Consider the following 20,978-nt stretch of genomic DNA (forward strand, 5'->3'; position numbering starts at 1 on the left):
AACAACAGAGGACCCCCACAAATGACCAATTTTTAAAACTAGACTCCTTAACGAAATCATCTAGGCGTATACTGCGTATATTTACCCCACAGTTTTTGAATGAATCTAAGCAAAGCAGAAGGAAAACATGATTTTAATTTTTCTGGCAATCGTGTCATTTTAAAAAACAGTTTTTTTTGCACAGCACACATATGAATAAAGACTTGCACCCCTAAAATCGATACCCCTGTTTGTCCTGTGCTCAGAAACATACCCATTGTGTCCCTAATTTTGTGTCTCTATACACAATGGGGCCCAAACCGAAAGGAGCAACCGGCGACTTTCAGAACAGAAATTTTGCTTGAAGGTGATTTAGGCCCCATAGCACATTTGTAGAGCCCTTAAGTGGCCAAAACGACAGAGAACCCCCACAAAGGACCCACTTTGAAAACTAGACTCCTTATTGAATTCATCTAGGGGTGTACTGCGTATTTTGACCCCACAGTTTTTGAATGAATCTAAGCAAAGCAGAAGGAAAAAATTTTATGTCATTTTAAAAACAGGTTTTTTTGTACAGCATACATATGAATGAAGACTTTCACCCCCAAATGGATACCTGTGTTTTTCCCGTGTTCATAAATATACCCATTTGGCTCTAATTTTTTGTCTGGCTGCACAACGGGGCCCAAACTGAAGGGAGCATCGAAGTTCAACTATTTTTAACTTTTATATGATTGGATAATACTGATCACGGGGCCAAGGACCACTCACTGCAGCCCTCGGTCACTGCTCTAGGCTCTCAGCTACCTTTAGTAGCCAGGAACAAGGAGATTTTTAATTTCTCACGCCCTCTCCAGCTTGTGCCCGCCATTTTGCCAATGGGCGCATGCGTCGAAGGTCCGTCACTAAGGGGTTAATAAAGTTTTCATTTTTTATTGACGCTCTAGAAGAGTGAAGTGTGCAGCGCTATTTTAACTATTTAAAGAAGCCCCTGTAAAGTCATTAGGCAACTTTAGGATTCACAAGTTTCAATAAGAAAATACAGAAAAATAATGGCATTGTGAACAAAGCCTTAGATTTTACCTGGACTTCTGAAGTGGAGTTGCATTTATAGAAGCTGCAGGCCCCCTATCCACGGCCGAGGCGGAATATCGCTAGCGATAGTCCGCTGAGGGGAAAGAGCTGACAGGTCTCAGCAGTGAGCCTATCAAAAAGATAGGCTCACCGCAGAGCATTGTTGCAAATCGCAGCATGCTGCAATTTAAATCCCGCCAGCGGAGAATCATAGCGCTATGGAAAGCTTCACACAGCGTGATCACCAGCGATTTGTCACCAGCGGGTCATCACTCATGGACAGGCAGCCTTAGCCTGGTTCAATGGAATCTGCGTCAAGAAGTGACATGTCGCTTCTCTTTTTCCTGCAACACATAAAAATCTGTGCCTTAGTTAATAATATACTTCATGTCGCTGCTTTTGCCACAGATTTGATGCAGAACCCATTAAGATATTGGCTCAAATCTGCAGTGAAGTCCCAGTCCGCTCTGTGAACATAGATTAAGAATAAAAAAGATTGGAATTGTTGCTTGTAAAATAGAGATATGATGAGTTTTATGGTTTAAACTGTCTCTGTGTGTCGTGAAGCCTTTACAATTCGATATAAACATGCCCCGTAAGTGCAGAATTACCAGTTATTGGCAGTATATAGGAAGAAGAAAGCATATATAGATGTGAAGATTAATCTGACATATGTTATATGATCCTACACTTTGTTAAAGATCGCAGCTGCACGACTCTTGCTGTCAGGAAGCTGGCTGCATACTCCTGACATTCTGGAATGATGTTCAGGCTACATAACAATGAATAGTTTTCCAAAGGAAAGGCTGCTTCCCAGAACTGGCCTATCCTGAGGAAATCACATTTCTTGTGATAACAGATGTTTTTGCAAGTTTCAGTTCTACTTCACTCATTCTTTTAAACCATTCTCTCAGAGATCTCTGAATAATCCTCCTTAATCAGCAACTAAATGCTACCACACGATACCCTGTGGTGAAAAGGTAGGTGGATGACAAACGGGGGCTTTCTTTTGCTTTTTTAACGCAGAACTATGAGGTCAGGCATCCAGGTTTGCTATATTAGGAATGGAAATGCTGAAATATCGATTTGAGTGTATTAACTTAAAGGTATTGTCATGAATCCGTTGTTTCTGCTTCTGTGATCCTATATGCAGTACAAGTTATTATGTACAAAATGTTTACAGCACTGTGCGCAATTCTCATGACATTATTGGATGGAACATATTATGTAACACTGACTTTGATAATTGCGCTCTCAATATTTTCTATACCATTATGATGTAGTAGTTCATGTGGTGCATTGTAATTTTTTTTCCCTATTTACATCAAAGAAACATGTTTTTCTGCTGAGTGCTGTGATAATAGAATACAATGAAAATTCATTGTTTAGGAAAAAATATAAGTATATTTTTATATGTAGGAAAAGTAATAAAATGTCTAATTTATCATTTGTATAAATCACTCATTGTTGTCTTTTGTATAAATATAAATCAGTGTTTTCCTGGTCAGGTGCACCAAATTCACTGTAATCTGTGCAGAGAGACAACATTTTTTTCCTGTTTTTTTTTTTTTAGCTCCTTGGTGTTCTGTTTTTCTCAAATGCAGCATACTCCTGCTATGATGTTTTTTTAGCCAGTTTCTGGCAGTTTTCTCCCATGGACAGCCACTGTTTTTTTTCATCCGCATAAACAAAAAGGCATGTATACAAAAAGTCATTATTTGTGGTGTATTTTACATTAAGGGCATGTGCACACGGATGAATCTGATACAGATTTTTTAGCCCCCATTCCGCCTCTAAAATCTGTGGCAGAAATTCACATCTATCACATGTATACTCGTAAAAATAATCAAGCACCTAGGAGTTGTTGGAATTGAGTGAAACTTTCTATGTATGATTGTAATGTTGCTATAAGTAAGTGATTACAATATCAGAGCAAAAAGATTCTTTATTGCAGAAAACTGAATTCTTGAAGGTAGCCTCTAGTACCCTGCTGGGCCACCTCTAGCTTGGATACAAGATGTGATATGGGGGGAAATGGACAGGTTCTGGTATCTGGCAGCATATCGGTTCATATTTGCTTTATCTGAGTCTCTAGATCATACAAATTTGTAGTCTGTCGAAGTTGGTGTCTCAGATGGTCCCATACATGTTCTATTGGCAATAAATCTGGCGACCGGGCAGGCCATAGGAGTGTGGCAATGCTGTGGAGGCATTCCTGTGACACCTCTGCTGTGTACTGCTCGAAAATGCCTCTTGGAAGCCCCGCGATGAGCGGCAACACGTGACTGCAGGATGTCCTGAACATTTTCACTGATCTGTCATTGACCTTCGTACCACTATTAGGGGTGACCAACGGTCATATCCAATGGCCCCCAAGACCATCACACCAGTAGTGGGGGCAGTGTGCAGCTCCACAGCACAGGCAGAATTGAGGCGCTCACCCTTAGGTGAGTCATCAGTATCCAAACAAAACCTGAATTTGTTGATGAAGACAACCCGGTTCCATGCCATAGCAGTCCAGTTTCATACTTTACAAAATCAATGCAAACAAAGGTGACAGTGGGTGAGTGTCAAAGGCAGTACATGTAATGGGTTCTGTGATTTCATGTAAAATCCCTGCCAAAATTTTTCATGCTATTCAAATGTGTGAATCACATGATTATTAGTGTGAAAATTGACAATAAAAGAAGACCAACAAAAACACAGGTACTAAAACATTCGGGGGTATATTTTCTTAAACTGGCAGTTTAGATGCCGTTCTAAGTAAAGGTGGTGCTATCATGAAGTGCGCAAAATGTGTTAGGAAGAACAAGCCTCTCATTGTCATTTGGCACATCTTTCAGGCGTCAGTGTGCTGAAGCAGAAATCTATAATAATTTCAACATAATGGAGACACAATAGGTGCTGCTGTGGGAAAAAAATCCAGAGGAGTCCATGTGAAAACAATCAACTTTGATGGCTACGCATTTCACACTGACTTCTTTCTCAAACCTGTTTAAGTTGTTATTGATTGGATTGGAACTGATGGTTCAGCATCCGCATGGCGAAGGCTGTAACTGATTGAATATGTTATGGTATGCTGTGCCCCATGCACGACATTTCAAGATGAACACTCTGATTATTGGGATATTTAGAGTCTTCACGGATGATCTACCTATAGAAGAGCTGTTTTTTATTTTAATCGAAAGCTGAAAATTATGCGAGCTACAAGATGGCGTGGGTTTCAATTCTAAATTATGCCAATTTTTTGCATAAATTACAGTAAATCTGAAAGATTGAGTCGCCATGTCCCTTCTAGTTTTTTTGGATGATGTTTTTTTCACAAATACAATTTTCTTTGGTGCTATTTCCTGTATAAATGTCTATGGAAAAACCATAAGCAAAACACCATAACTAGAACATGCTGATATTTACAAAAAATTCTATTGGCCCAAAAAGCAGCAAAATTGAGAAAATCGTTACTACAAAAGTTTGTAGGGCTTTTCATATTTTACTATTAACCTATAATGAACATCTGGACAGAGCTACAAAAAAATGGGGTTGCATTGAAACAACAAAAAAGGGGTGTTTTTCTAAAAAAAAACTTAGGCCAGATTTACATGGACATATTTGCGCATGCATAATTTACACACGCAATAGGCAGAGAATAGAACCAAATGATTTCAATGGGTTTGTTTTCGTATTTCTCCTGCGCATTTCAGTCACACACAAAGAAAGCAGCCGGCTTTATTTTTCCGTGTATTTGGGCACCAGAGGTCCCCATAGAAGTCAATGGGGGGAGGGATGTGGGGGGTAAATGCGCAAATGGCCGCCTCTCCCCCTCCCTCCTCTTAGCGACGATTAATGGTTATGGTGGGTCTGTCGCCTCTTAGCTCTGACAGGGCGGAGTCCTTGCAGAGATGATGGATTGTCTAGACCTGGAATGGCTACCAGGTCTCCGAGTTGGGAGGTGGGCAGCTGGAGGCAATTGCTGATATCGGGTCTCCCCAGTCAGCTGAATTGCGGCTGGAGGCAATTAGGAAATTCGGTCTCCTGAGTCAGTTGGTGTGCAGCGGGAGGCATTTCAGATATATTTCTCAAAAATGGGGGGGTAGCAGACTTCTGGGGCTCCGGTGACCTCTTTCTGGTCTATGGGTAAGTCGGGGTGTTAACGATATGCTAAATTCTGTGTAAAGTTATATTTGTAATAAAATGGCTGCTGTGGCCAAATGATCCATAATTAGCATATGTCGTCATTCGGCAGGGAAGGTGGGGTTTAGGGGGATGTTAAGAAAATGGTTAGGCTACAGCAAGGAATGACTCGGGTTATACCCGGGTCAAGAGAAGTAGAAGCCCCTCATTTATATCCCCACCCTCTTTGAATCGACTTCTGGCTTTAGCTAAAAATAATCTCCCACAAAAACTGTAGCGCTTTAATATATATAAAAAACATCTTCAAGCAAATCACAGTCACAGGTAGAGGCAAACTCACAATTTGAAACATTTATTTACTTGACATTTTTATCATGTTTTTTGCTGTATGACAGCGGTGCAGCTTTGTCTTACACCACTTCTGGTATATGTAAATGTAACTTAATGATCTATCACAAGCCCTTTACTGTGTCTAAGAATTTCTTATGGGTCCATAGCACTCTTAACCCCTTCCCTCTGCAGGGCGTAAGTTTACGTCCTGGGAGCCTGGTACTTCCCGCAACAGGGCGTAAACTTACGTCCTGGAGATAGCGCGGGATCACATATGATCCCGCGCTATCCTGCAGCGGGAGCCGGCTGTCAGTCACAGCCGGCGTCCCGCTGCAACAGCGGGGGGATGTCGGAGATGCGCCCCCCGCTGTTAACCCCTTCCCTGCCGCGATCTATGTAGATCGCGGCAGGGAACGAGTTCACAGAGGGAGCGGACTCCCTCTGTGTCTCTGGCCGGCTCTCGCGATAACATCGCAAGAGCCCGGCTTGTCACCATGGTAACAGGACGCCAGACACTGGCGTCCTGTATTGCCTATGCCTATGATCGCTGTATAAGCGATAAGGCATGGCAGAGCAGTAGCTCTGCCATGCCTTATGACAGCGATCATCAGGGCAGTGGTCAAAGCCCCTCAGAGGGACACAAACAGTGTAAAAAAAACAAAGATTAAAAAAATGAATAAAAAAATGTAAAAAAAAAGTAAAAAAATACATTTTTTTATGCTTTTTCTCAGATTAGCATAAAAAAAGGTAAAAAAAAACAACAAAACACCACATATTTGGTATTGTCGCGTCCGTAACGACGCGTACAATAAGTTGCACATGCTTTTGACTGTGTACGGAAAAAAACGCTAAAAAACTGAGGCAAAATGCTAATTTTTAGCATTTTGCCTCACTAAAAATGCAATAAAAGGGATCAAAAAAGCCATATGTACCCCAAAATGGTACCAGTAAAAACTACAGCTCGTCTCGCAAAAAATAAACCCTCACAGATCTCCGTACATCGAAAAATAAAAAAGTTACAGGACTTTGAATGCAGCAATTTAGAATAGAAAAAAGATTTCCAAAAAAAAGGGTTTTTATTGCAGAAAAGTGGGAAAACCAAAAAAAATGTAAGAATTTTGGTATCGTTGTAACCGTATCGGTCCACAGAAAAAATGGAATGTCCCATTTATGCTGCATGATTAACGCTGTAAAAAAGAAATAAAAAAATCTATGGCAGAATTGATGCGTTTTCTCTCCCTGCTATCATAAAAAAAAAAAAAGTTTTACAATATAGTCTATGTACCCAAAAGTGGCACCGATAAAAACTACAGTTTGCCACGCAAAGAACAAGCCCTCATACGGCCGCATCGACGGAAATATAAAAAAGTTATGACTTTTGATAAACGGAGAAGAAAGTCCGCCAAAAATTGTCGCGTCCTTAAGCCCAAAATAGGCCATGTCATGAAGGGGTTAATACTACTGTATCCGTGATGCACCACATTTTCCCTTTGAAGCAATGCTAAGTAGCGGAAGTGTGAAAAAGACTACCCATGATGAGCAAAGTGATGCTGATTATTTTAATGTAAAACCCATGTCATTGAAGTTCACTAGTTTTAAAATTTGCATATTTATTTCAGTGTATGTTTATTAATGTGTGGTCTCAATGTTGGCATGTTTTTTTAACAGGTCTACTGTGCTTGTGGTTTCTAAGCCATCAGGATGACAAAGTCTGTTAATCTACGAAATGACCTTCCAGGTAATTCAATTACTGGTTCTTCGAAATAGCTAGATAGAAAAAGAAAACTTCTTCCATTTCAGCACTGTATCTAGGGATAAAAAAAAAGGTTTGGGATCATGTAAAGGCCCTTTTACACGGGACTATTATCGTTCTGTTTGTTCAAAATCCCATGCTTCCGCAGAGTTTTGCGCAATAATTGTCCCATATAAAAGCATGCAGAAACTGAATGACTGGACGAGATTGGGAAAGACCTGTATAAAGGGTCTGACATTTATATGAAGGAATGCTGCCATCCAATAGGTGGCGCTGCAGAGGTAGTAATTCCATCTTTCTTATTTGCATAAATAACCCAGAGGAGCTTGCATGGCCTTATAAGTCTCCTTACTCACCTTGATGAACAGCATTCTTGGTTCCTTTTATTGTCTTTCTTTGCTGTGTGGTATAAAAGATGTGTTCAATATATTGTATGGGTCATTATAGATGTGGCAATTCCTAGTGTGGGGGGTTTATTCCATTTTTTAAACAAAAAAAAGTGAAACGCGTGCAAAGAAGATTTTTAAAAAAATTTTATGTGGATTTTTTTGTTTACTCTTGTTACTTTTTCCATCATTTTTTCCTGTAGGGGGCTTGAACCTGCATTCTTATGATCACTCAGATGATATACTACAGTACTTTTGTACTGCAGTGTACTATCTCGATTAATTTACATTGAAAGCCATTGCAGACCTGAGGGCCATTGACTGGCAACCAATTAACCCTCCGTGATTGCATGGCAGAGAGACAATGTTAAATCTATTCATACAGTGATCAACAATGATTGTTACATATAAGGGTGTTCTCTCCTATCCCACCGTTGCAGTCGGATCCTGGCTGTTACTCACAGCCGACCTCCACTTCATATGGACTCATGTATGTTGTTTCTTGGAAACCACTTCCCTCCCATGACATACATGTAATACAGACTCTACGCCAGGGGTGGGCAATTAATTTTCCCATGGGGCCACATGAGAAATTGGAATGGTTTTAGAGGGCCAGACCAACATACGAAGGCTCCATGCACATTGCCTTCATGGGGCCGTATTCCAGCCGCCCGATTTGCGGCCAGAATACGGCCGCCATTGAAAATGAATGGCGCTGTAATACGGCGCGGTGAACACCCGGTGTTTCACCCCGTTTTACGGCGCGGCCCCCGTGTCTGCCAATGGAGAGGGGAGCGGTAAGGAGCACTCCCATCTCCACTCAGAAGTTACAGTGGCATCACTTAGGGCTCATGTCCACGGGGAAAATCGGGCCCACTACGGATTCTACATGTAGAATCTGCAGCGGGTCCCTCCTGCCCCGCGGACATGAGCGCTGAAAATAACAATAAAAAGGAATTTACCTATCCGTAGCGGGCGGCGAAGCTCTGCTCTTCCTCACGGCCGGATCTTCTTTTTCGGCCGGCGGATGAATTCCTTACGTCGACGTGCCGCGCGCATGCGCCGGGCACATCCGGCGAGCCGAAGCAAGGGAGATGCGGCTGTGAGGAAGAGAAGAGCTTCGCGGCCCGCTGCGGGTGAGTAAATCCTTGAAATTCCTATTTTAGGAGACCCGCACGAAAATGGAGCATGGTCCAGATTTTTTCATGCTCCATTTTTTTTTAAATCCCTTTTATTGACGATCCGCGGATATTTATCTACCCGCGGGTGGTCAATGCATCCCTATGGGGTGCGGATCCGCGCGCGGGAGATCCGCTGCGGATTTTAAATCTCATTTTGCCCGTGGACATGAGCCCTTAGGGCTCATGTCCACGGGGAAAAGAAGAATTAAAATCCGCAGCGGATTTTAACTCTTCTCCCGCGCGCGGATCCGCACCCCATAGGGATGCATTGACCACCCGCGGGTAGATAAATACCCGCGGATCGTCAATAAAAGTGATTTAAAAAAAAATGGAGCATGAAAAAATCTGGACCATGCTCCATTTTCATGCGGGTCTCCCGCGGGGACGGCTCCCGCGGGCTTCTATTGAAGCCTATGGAAGCCGTCCGGATCCGCGGGACACAAAAATCACATTTTACTTACCCGCTCCGGTTCTTCTCTTCGGCGCCGCGCCATCCTCTCTCAGCCGCGGCCGGATCATTTTGCTTCGGCCCGGCGCATGCGCGGGGCACGTCACCGACGTCATCGTGCACATCCGCCGAGCCGAAGAATGAAGATCCGGCCGCGACGAGAGAAGATGACGCCGCCGCGAAGAGAAGAAACGGAGCGGATGGGAGGTGAGTTTATTGTCATTTATTTGTATTTTCAGCGCTCATGTCCGCGGGGCAGGAGGGACCCGCTGCAGATTCTACATGTAGAATCCGTAGCGGGCCCGATTTTCCCCGTGGACATGAGCACCGGACTCATTGGTGAGTCACCAGGACACTCTTTGCGGGCCGGTCCGAGCTATTCAGCGGGCCGGATGTGGCCCGCGGGCCGTGCTTTGCCCAGGTCTGCTCTACGCCAAACCCTCTGAAGCTCCTAGATATCCCAGACCACACCTCAAACACACCACAAACATACACAACTTATACAAACGCAGAACACTCACATACACACAGAGACACACAAACACACACAGTCTTGTATATCCTTCTGCTTCTGATCCACAAATTTTTGTCACACAAATTTTTGTGCGCATAACTGATGCGTTTAAAAGATCGTGTCATGGCAAAAAATCTGCACCTAGCAGCGTTTATCCGCGTCGGTAAAACGCCCGTCTGACCTGAGTAAATGCACAGTGCGCATCAAAATGCGCATAAATCTTTGAGCGGCCCGAACTTTTTCGTCATGCTCCATGACAGGAGTACAGTGCGGCGTGGTCAAAAAATAAAAATCGGAGGCATCTTCAAAACATGCGTTTGTGCGTAACATTGAAATGCAGAACGCAGATTGCCGCGTTCTGTCAATCGTTGTGTCCTGTAATTTTCACCGCATGCTTTTGGGCGCATGTAAAATTCGCACATGTGACCGCTCCTATTGAATAGCATTGGCTCTATATAGATGCGGATCGCAAACGCAACTGACAGACACGCGTATAAACGCCTGTGTGACTGAGTCCTCATTGAGAAGAGCCGGATTCCACAGCATATCACCAGATGCTAAATTAACATGCTGTGAATTAAAATTCTGCAGTATATGTCAATTTCCCCATAGGGTTTGTGCAAACTTTCTTCCGCAGCATGTGATTGAGATTTTAAAAATCTCGGGCACTACTGTAAATGCCATAGATCTTTCGCGTGGAAGTTCCACATGGAAAATCCACTACAAATCCACTATAAATCCCAGTAGATCCAGTGGCGTCACCTGTCAGATGCTGGGGCACTGGATGATAAGTATATTACTCAAAGCATAGTTTGGGGAAGGGGGGACAAAGTGTATAATAGAAAAATAACTCCGACAACTCTGTTTAAATTGCAGCGCCCATCAAAGAAAATAAAATACTTTTTGAACCATAAATTGCAGCGCCCCTGCAATCCTGAAAGTGCGCAACCTGAACCAACATGCTCATTTTGAGTCACGGACTGTGTCATTCTATTACTGTATGGAAGCAGTGCCATTAAATGTTAACTATTATTCTATGTGAGTTTAATGTTAAATCATACTCTATTTGAGGGACATTGGCACAAAGCAGGGCCAGCTCACAGCAATTATGTCCCCTTTATTGTGGCCCCTATATAGACTCCTACGTTATCCTATATTAGTACTTGTGCTCTTTCTATCGCTTTCTCCATGAACAAAAATTGTGAGCTCCTCTGTGACTCACAAACTGTGGACCTTCACAAAGTAACTGAGTTCCCTCCATGGTCTATAGCTGTGATGGCGAACCTATGACACGCGTGTCAGCACTGACACGCATAGCCATAGTCGCTGACACGTGGCCACTGTCGGCCGTTCACCCTGTTAACGGTAAATACTGGCAGGGACCATGAATCCCCTGCCGGTAATCACTAAGCAGCGCTACTAGCAGCGCTGATCCCAGCGCGCACCATGATGTCAGTGTGAAGCCGGGATCCTCCTCCCCCCTCCCCTGACATCTCCTACTACTTGGCTCTGCGAGAGCGTTCGGGGGAGGAGGCATCCAGTAGCACACTGACATCACAGTGTGTGCCGGAGATCATCGCTGCTAGCGGCGTGCCAGGCAGAGGAGGAGCGGAGCTTCCACAAGCTGGAGGGGGTAGGTATATGGGTCTCGGGGGGCACTGTCACTGCTGGGAGCCGCTGTGGGGGGCACTGTCACTGCTGGGGGCCACTGTGGAGGGCACTGTCACTGCTGGGGGCAGCTGTGGGGGGCACTGTCACTGCTGGGGGCCACTGTGGAGGGCACTGTCACTGCTGGGGGCCGCTGTGGGGGGCTGCTGTCACTGCTGGGGGCTGCTGTGGGGGGCTGCTGTCACTGCTGGGGGCCACTGTAGGAGGCGCTGTCATTGCTGGGGGCCACTGTGGGGGGCGCTGTCACTGCTGGGGGCCACTGTGGGGGGTTGCTGTCACTGCTGGGGGCCACCTCAGAAAAATGTTCCTCAGTGTAAAATTGTGAAGCCTTTGAATATCCCACCATCTCCAGTACATAATATCAAAAGATTCAGAGAAGTTTGACTGTCAATATTGGATGCTCGAGATCTTTGGGCACTCAAGCAGCACTGCATTAAAAGCAGGTATGATTCACAGTGCAATCCACAAACGCAAGTTAGAGTCATGCAAAAAAGAAACCATACATAAACTCAATATAGAAATGCCAACGTCTTCTCTGGGCCAAAACTCACTTGCCAGACATTTACAGACTGTAAAAGGAAGAAAGGGTGCTACAGGATAGTAGACATGGCTTTGTCCCAAATGTTAAGATGTGTTGCTGCATTCGATTTCTAAGCGAGTTAATTTTTTAAAAGAAATGGAAAAATGTCTGACTTTCAACTTCTAATATGTGTTCTATTGTGAATAAAATATGATTGGATAAAATTTTCAAATTTTTTAAAATGTACATTAATTTATATTTTACACAGCTTTTTGAAATTGGGTTGTAGATACAATAACACTTTCCACAGTATAAACAGTTAAAACATAATTTTATTAGATATATATTAAAACCTGGGGCTCGGAGTCCATCTGTATCAACCTAAAATATTATAAAGGCAATAGTGTATGAGATTAAAACCTTCAAAACAATCAACTTCTGTTGGTCCCACCTTAGGTAAGTATGTGTATAGTTTCTTGGTGAGAGAACAATCCACACTGAGTTTCAAAATTGGTTCAATTGATCGTTTGTAGTTTTAGCTACGTAATTTATATCTCTGATGTAGTTAGTGTTCCTATTGGTTCATAGCTCAATGTGTTTCCTTCTGCTCATCAGGCAGATCATCAGGAGATCTATGAACTCACAATGGATCAACCTTTAATCTAATTTCTCTTTTTTATTTAAAAAGGTGTTATATTCCATAGACATATCAAAAGATCTTTTTGTAGTACATCACGAATATACCTCATAGACGACGTGATCTCTTGGTCTACTTTCTTGTGATTCCTTTACATACACTAATAATAAATATTATCGAGCAGGCATACTCTCCTAGTTTCATATATATATAAAACCACTAGGGGTGTTTATATCCTTTTGGGGTAATTGCATACAATGTCTCTACGATCTGCTTATAGGTATCTATATCTATGACTGCTGTATTAATCAGAATAGCTGTCTCCCACGTATGTGGTGTCCGACCCTCCGGTCAATATCTAGGAGGCGTCAGACCACGATTTGAAAATACGTGGCTTATATCTTAAATATGCGCAGACAGTCGCTGATGGAGAAACAGTCCTTTTATGGAGTCTGCGTGGGAAGATAATATATCTCCCTATGCCTGTCCACACTCTAGAAGGAGTGCTCTATGTGCCCAGGGCTAAAGGCCCATTTACATCAGCCGATGATCGCTAAAAAATTGCTAATGGGAGATCGTTTTAGCAATAATCGGTGCGTGTTAATGTGCGCCCATCGTCCACTTTTCGGGCACTGTTAGCTGATCGTTAAATTCAAACTAACCTAAAAATCGTCCTTCACTTTTATCAGTAGTTCCCCATGGAGGATGCAGAAACAAAGGATCTAAGCTCAGATAATAGCCCTAGGCTTCATTTGCACAGCTTAATTGGTACTTAAGTAGCTGAGTAGCTACTTTAATACTTTATGCAAAATGATCACTCAAAGCTGTCATTTAAACTGTCGTTTGAGTGATCATCTGCTGGTGTAAATGGGCCTTAAGATAGACCTGCCCGACCACTAGCAGATCTCTGCAGATTTGGCTTGTTATCTAGAGAAGATCTAAGAGCAGTGTTTCCCCTCCGTTAGCCCTCTTTCATTAGGGTGCTTTAGATTCCTGCCTGCATAGATTCTCAATAAAGATTTTAAAACAACAAACCGATATAGCTGATGGCCTGGATGGTAGGCCACAAACAGATCTAGCTGATGGCCTGGATGGTTATTTCGAAATCTTTATTTAGAATCTATGCAGGCAGGAAACTAAAGCACCCAAATGAAAGAGGGCTAACTGAGGGGAATCGCTGCTCTGAGTTCTTCTATAGATAACAAGCCGAATTTGCAGAAATCTGCTAGTGGTCGGGCAGGTCTATCTTAGCCCTGGGCACATAGAGCACTCCTTCCACTGTGTGGACAGGCATAGGGAAATACATTATCTCCCCACGCAGACTCCATAAAAGGAGTGTTTCTGCATCAGCGACTGTCCGTGCGTATTTAAGATTTTCTGGATTCCGCAGGAAAGCAAGAGTTTGGAGAAAAAAAACGTCTACTGCGCATGTGTGCTGGCTTGAGCTTCCGCACACATCTGCAGTAAAAAGAAGACCTGGACGGATAAGCACAGTTCTCGGATGTGGGCAGGGTTGGATTCTGCTGCGGGCTCTCACATGCAGAATTAGACCCGCCTGTAGACATGAGTCCTTACAGCAGTCCAACCAGAAGATTTACAGTAATGAATATGAGAAAAATTCTCATACAGTGCTCTTCAGAAGCAGATGGCTGAATCAGCAAACATACAGAGTTCTCATTGCTGTAAGTTTGCTGCTTCTGCTATGTGTCTGAGTGTCCTGTTTCTCATTCTCCTGAGCAGCAGATCTAAGTCTGGAAGGCTGCCTGTAAAAATAAAGTTGAAGGGATACTGACAAGGAAGTATAATATACTGTTACTACACTGCGCTGCCCCAACCTATCCTCTTTCCCTTCTAATGGGCACATCTAGAAGAGCAGCACATCCCATGGATATGCTGCATCACATGACCCTCCATGTCCTGTCGTATTATGGATAGAGAGCTGTGCAGCTGGGGGGAAAGGCTATTCTGAACAAGAGGTGTGGCTTTCTAGACTAAGAAAACTTTAGAGAACTTCTAATGAATTTATATTAGTAAGTGATTTTTTTTCCTGCCCCCACACATTAGAAAATAGTTACTAAAAAGAGGCCAACTCCTTCAACCATGCCTTTTTCCATATCTTTCTAACCAGCAAAACTACAATTAAGTGGATAATCTATTTCAATAATAAATTCATACCCCCTTCTGGCGCGAAGTGGAGAGGACTCTTAGGAAGCTAGATCGTAACTTCACACTATCCCCAAAGATCATTTTTCTATGGAAACCTTCTGGGTGCTTTCACCCTCTAAAGCAGAAATTATTGGCACAGGCAATTGACGCAGCAAAGGCACTTATCCCCTCTCTGTGGATGCAAAAACTACCTCCCTCAATATCTCAATGGAGAGATAGAATGGATTTGTCCTGCAACTTGGAGGAGCTCCCTAGGTGGTCCAAAGGTAATCATGACAAATTCATGGAGTTGTGGGGCCCATGGCGTAGATTGCGCCTTGAGCTGTAGTTCTATCATTGTCTTGTCCGTGAGGAATGGGCGAGGCGGTTCCCTGGCCGGTGGGGAGGCGGCCCTCCAGTTGCGGTTTACGTTCCAACTTGTGCATGGATGTGGGCCGGGGTAGGGACCAGATTTCCCAACCTGACGATACCCACGCACCGACCAGAAGCGCCTACTTATAGGAATTCGCTCATATTATGAACCCAGCAGCCAGTCCTCACCGTCCCTCCTTCCACCCCCCCAACCTCCCCCCAACCTGTACGTCTTGTCTGTGAGTCACCCCAACTATGTTTAATAAGTTCACTGTTAAATTTCTTAGCGGGACTACTCGGCATTGAGCTAACATATTGAACTAGTAGTCCCTCTTCATTGGTCAAAGCTGATTGTACTGCTTCCATGTAATACATGTGTCTCATATATTGGAAAATTTAAATAAAAACGGATATTAAAAAAAAAATTCATAAGCATGTTCTTGACAGACAGCAAATAAATGTAACTTAAACAGGTTGTGTAGGATAAGAAAAAATATGCATCTTTCTTCCAAAAACTGTGATGCAGATATCCACACCCTGCACTCTGCCGTATTCACTTTAATTGCAATATTAGACACAAGCTATGGACAGGTGCGGTGCAGTTTCTGGAAAAAAGCAGATATGTTTTCTATTCCTGGGCAATTGCAATTAGGTTTCACCAATTAAATAATATTTATTATAAAATACTATTACACAAGCTCCTATTATAAAATTCTGTGTTTTAACTTTTACAGATCTAGGAGGTCCCTTTTTGTACTGGGGGACTGAAAATGAGAAAGCTTCCTATTCTGTTGAAACTCCATATGGTTTTCAGTTGGATTTGGATTTCTTGAAATATGTTGATGATATTCAGAGCGGTCAAACCTTGAAAAAACTACATGTCAGTCGAAAATCAAGAGGGCCACGCCGTTCTACATCATCTTTAAGAAGTCTGTCAAGCCAAACAGGCACTTGGCTTTCAACTGAATCTTTGGACTTTAGTGAAGATGGAGCATCAGATTCTGTATTTTTTGCAAGTAGTAAAACAGAAACTAATTCCTCAAACATTAAAGAAAACCTGGCCTCAAGGAAGTCCAATCAATTCTCTCCCACACCAAGTTTTAAACTGCTTCCACCACCACCAGTAAAGAATATTGCAAAGAATTCTCAAGTTCAGAAAACACTAGAAGAGACTAGCAGGAGGCTTCAACAAGAACAACTACATTTATCTTATGCAGACATTCAAGATGGATATCATCAGTCTTCCAATCTTTCAAAACTTAGCAATGCTAGTAGAAGTTCACCAAACCTTACTCAAACATCATTAACTGTGCAACAAAACAAAAGTGGAGAGACTCATGCCATGGTAAATCAAAGTTTTACAGGATCAGTAAAGATAAGTCCTATAAATTCTGGTAGAAGTACTCCAGCTGCAAATATTACTTCAGGTCATCTTCAATGTATCCGTGAGCAGATGGCTGCTTCATTAAGGCGGCTGAAAGATCTGGAAGAACAGGTAAAGATTATTCCTGCATTACAAATGAAGATTTCGACTCTGGACAGAAAGAACAAGCAGCTCACTTATGATTTGGAGACACAGAAAGCAAACATGGTTAATAATGGGGAGACAAGTATCACTGATTGTGCTCTAGATGAAATGGACAGAAACAGGAAATTAGACGTTCAGGTTGAGCAGAAAAATAATTTACAAACTACAGCACAGAAAACAAGTAAAATAGCAGAGCTGAAAAGACTTACTGAGAAGCTAAGTGACCCAGATAGGAATTTAGGGAGCAAGAAAGCGGCAGGTGACAAAACATTTAGCCACCACCCAGCAGTGAAACAGAAGACTCGTAAGTCGGTTGCAGTTGGGGAAGATGTTAGCATGGCAGATAGTGTGTTTTATTACAGATCGAGACAAGAGAACAAAGATGTTGCAGTCCAAGCATCCCCTGAAACCAAAGATGTAGGTGAATGGGTTATGGAATCTTTATTAGGATTACAGTCTGAAGCAGATAAGGAGATACAGCTACTTCAGCATACTGTGGAACACCAGAGGGTAGTTATTAGTATGCTTGAAGATCATGTAAAGGCTGCAGCTGATGAATTGGAAGAGCTGAGGATAGCTGTTGCCTCTAGGCAAACTATAGGCCTCCTGGATAATAACATGAAACTTCTGGAAAATGCAGTAGAATCATTACCTGAAATATCTATGCCACATAACGGGTATTTACCTGAAGAAGATTTAAGTATGGTGGACAAAGATATAATTTCTTCATACACATCTTCCACTGACACTTATAATGTCACAGATGCAAGTATACCTGCCAACACTCCAAATGATGATGATTAACCTTTTAGACCTTGCCGACTCTCAGTCACCCAATCAACTCTCACCATTTTCATCTATCAAGTACAGCTTCTTTTAACTGGAAAATAGCCATGCCAGTGTATGCCATGATTGTGTCTAACCAGCAGGTTCTTTGACAACCTCTTCTTTGGGAACCATTGACAAATCCCAGCATAATGTCCTTCTCCAGTCCATTTGCTCGCATGATATGTCCAAAAAAAGACAGTTTTTGTTTTGAAATCTTCGCCTCTAGGGACATTTTAGGCTTGACACGATCCAGTACTTCCTTGCTAGTGATTCTCATTGTCCATGAGATCTGAAGCATTCTTCTCCAGCACCATAATTCAAAAGCATCTAACTTTCTCCTATCATCCTTTTTAAGTGTCCAGCTTTCACCAACATAAGTTGCAATGGGAAAAATAATTGCATTTACTAAGCAGCACTTAGTTCTGAAACTGATGTCTTTACTTTTCCAGATCTTGTCTACTCCTAGCAAAGCTACACAACCCAGTGCTATTCTATGATTCATTTCTGGACTGCATTCTCCATTGCAATTTATCTTGGCAAGTATACCTGCTGACAGTCCAAATACCAATAGGAAAATAGGAGTACCAAAATACGAATAGGAGAATATCCAGCCAAAGTCATTGAGGCCAGTTCAACATGTCATCCAACAAGTGACGTATATCAACTGAGTAGCAAAGAGAAACCACCCCAGTTGTCAAAGGAACTGGAAACCGTTATTGAAAGTAAACATCTCAAAAGCTCTAAAGTTCAGTGTGACACAGATGAAAATTTGTTTTAGGCCACCTGTCGTGTTTTAACGCAAGTGGATTTCCACCGCGGGAGAACACTTAAAGTCAGCGCGATTTTCCGCGATGAACCTATCATTATAATAGGTTCATCGCGGAACGCCGCGATTTTTATTTGCGAACAGAAAATCGCTGCGGATTTCCACTTGTGTACATCAGGTTGCGCTTTCCATACTTACCCTAGGGAAAGCGTCTCACATGTTACCCGCATGCGGATTATCACTGCGGATAACGCAATGAAGAATCGCCCGTGGACAGGAGGCCTAATACACAAAACAAAGGCAAACAGTTAAGAATTACTATAAACTCACCCAATATGGCAAATAATACATATGGTGGTGATGATGAAAAGAAAGTCATAGAGGGAAGTAGGCTTCTGAAGCATTAGATATGCAGGGTAAGTATCATGAAAGTAACCAAACTTGTAAGATCATTTAGAATTATTGCATACTATTTCTATGTAAAATTCAGTCACATCTCCTGACATATATGCTGATGTGCCCGTAGATTATAGTGGATAGATCTGCCAAATCATTATATTTAAAATCATACTTGGCTACAATTGTCAGTATAAATGTATACAAAATAATTTGTATCATGCAGTCATTTTTAGTTTGTAAAGGGCAGTTTATTACAGACATATACAATTTTATGTGCATTCATTTGCATATGTCAGTCTGCATATCCTACATGACTGATGTCAATGGTTCTGCAATCGTAAGCACCGAATGTAGTGCGATTTGAGTCATATTTAGTTGCATTATGCATATTAATTGAGATATTTATTGATTGTGCTGAACTTGGAAGTTTTTAAAGTGGAGCTGGTGACTTAGGCTGGATTACAGGGGTGATTTTCATGTGCGAGTTCCGTCTGATAGAGATATAAACAGACCTCCCTCATAAAAAGTATTTATTGGATTGTATTTAAGTGGATTCTCTTAAAATCTGGCTCCTGCCAGCCTTTATTTACAGCACATAGCAACGTAAACATGCATAGTCTAAATAAGTATTAGGGTTCATAACCCACGGGGGGTCGGGAGGGCGTCTTCCTCCATCCGACCGGGTGACAGACCCAACTGGTCCACACTGAACCTCAGCTTGCAGTCTGTTCTGCACTGCCAAGCTGTAAGCTCCCCCTTTGCTTCTGGCAGGAACTGGCTTAAATGCAACCATTTACTGCTACATCCATCAGGTGTTAACCCTTACTTCTACTTTCCAGGTACCAGACTGCCTGACTAGCACACTCTGCAGGTCATTCTGATACTGCAGCACTACAATTCACATGACTGATTTTTCTATCTGACCAATGGTCCGCAATAAGAGTCGTTGCATGTCCTACTTTAAGGCGATTCCTCCCATTATTTTCTATGGGACCATAAAAAAATCGCATTGAACTTGCATGCCATGCATTTTGTATGTGAGTGCAAATGCACGTACGCTCATGTGACAGCGGCCTAATACATAGTATGGACCAGATGTCCCAAATCCTTTTCATTAAGCATCTGTGATTAAATACCTTATATTGCAAAAATATAGAATTCCTTTCATTTACTGTAATGTTTCAATGTTTCTTCTCCAGTGGAGCGTCTATGATGGTAGAGCAGAACTCAGACCAGAATTATCACTGTAGTTCCCAAGAGTTCTCAAATGGGTTGTCGGAGTTTTGAGAAGTTGTGGATTTTAACTAAAAGGACTTTCCCATGCAGTAAAATAAATAACAGGAATATACTCACCTCTTGCCGCTCCCACGCTGGTGCTCGGTCCTCTGTGCCTCTGCTTGTTTACAGGCTGCAGTCCCGGCCGGTTTACGGGACGTCAAAGGCACTGAAGCTGGTATCAATCACTGAGCTATGTTATTGGCTGCAGCGTTTGTGACTTCCCGTAAGCAGGCTAGGGCAGCCTGTAAATGTGACATCACAGGGGAGACTCAGAGCTGCGCTGTGTGTCACAGTGGTTGGGGGGAGAAGTGTTAGTCATTTTATTACATGGGAAAGCCCTTTTTAATAAAAACCCACAACTCAGACAACCCTTTTAAATTTGTCATTGTTTGTGGAAATATTTTAATAATTGTTCCATATTTTGACCAGGGACCTAAGAAAATTCTCCTCTATCTCCCTTTATACTATAACTTCATAATCTGTATACTCTACAAGTGAATATTCATTGAATGTGCTATGTGAAATCAATAAACTTTTTTTCATAAATAAATCCAGTAACCATTTCCATGGGAGATGTAGTTCTCTTTGATTCTCGAAGCAAGTATTGCGGCAGACACATTAGAATTCCTATATAGAATAAAACCTGTAATTATGTAACACAGCCGTGAGGCCCTCAGGCCAGGAACCATTACAGGCCATAAGTTCTCACTGGAATGGCGGAGGGATAATCATGGCCAACTGCTGCAGACTGATTGATGTGTACCTGCAGTGGGGAGGAAGAGGAGTTGGTGGTACTTGAGGCACACTGTGTCATCCACTCTACGATCTGTTCTGCTTGCTGCGGATGTAACACATGGGCAGAACAAAATTCAAAGAGTGGCAGTGAGCTTGCCTCGTCTCCTGCAGCATGTTGAGCCATTGCTACAATGGAAGACACTTGAAGTGCTAATTTTGCCTGTCCTCTGCCACCGACATGTCCCCTTCCCTTTTTCATGTTTTTTTTAAATTTATTTATTTTTACATGGTTATTTTTCTGGTTTA

The 20,978-nt window shown here is 42.5% G+C and overlaps 1 protein-coding gene across 1 annotated transcript; it reads left to right on the forward strand.

Annotated features, from left to right (window-relative positions):
- Nucleotides 1–1,840: 1,840 nt before the first annotated feature.
- Nucleotides 1,841–20,506, forward strand: LOC136572567 (KN motif and ankyrin repeat domain-containing protein 1-like). Its single transcript, XM_066573261.1, has 3 exons — nt 1,841–2,033; nt 7,183–7,252; nt 15,873–20,506. Exons 2-3 carry the CDS (start codon nt 7,216–7,218, stop codon nt 17,468–17,470), a joined length of 1,635 nt encoding a protein of 544 aa, XP_066429358.1. The 5' UTR covers nt 1,841–2,033; nt 7,183–7,215; the 3' UTR covers nt 17,471–20,506.
- Nucleotides 20,507–20,978: the final 472 nt, after the last annotated feature.

The sequence above is a fragment of the Eleutherodactylus coqui genome, chromosome 1 (genome assembly GCF_035609145.1).
Source record: "Eleutherodactylus coqui strain aEleCoq1 chromosome 1, aEleCoq1.hap1, whole genome shotgun sequence".
Classification (NCBI taxonomy): Eukaryota; Metazoa; Chordata; class Amphibia; order Anura; family Eleutherodactylidae; genus Eleutherodactylus; species Eleutherodactylus coqui.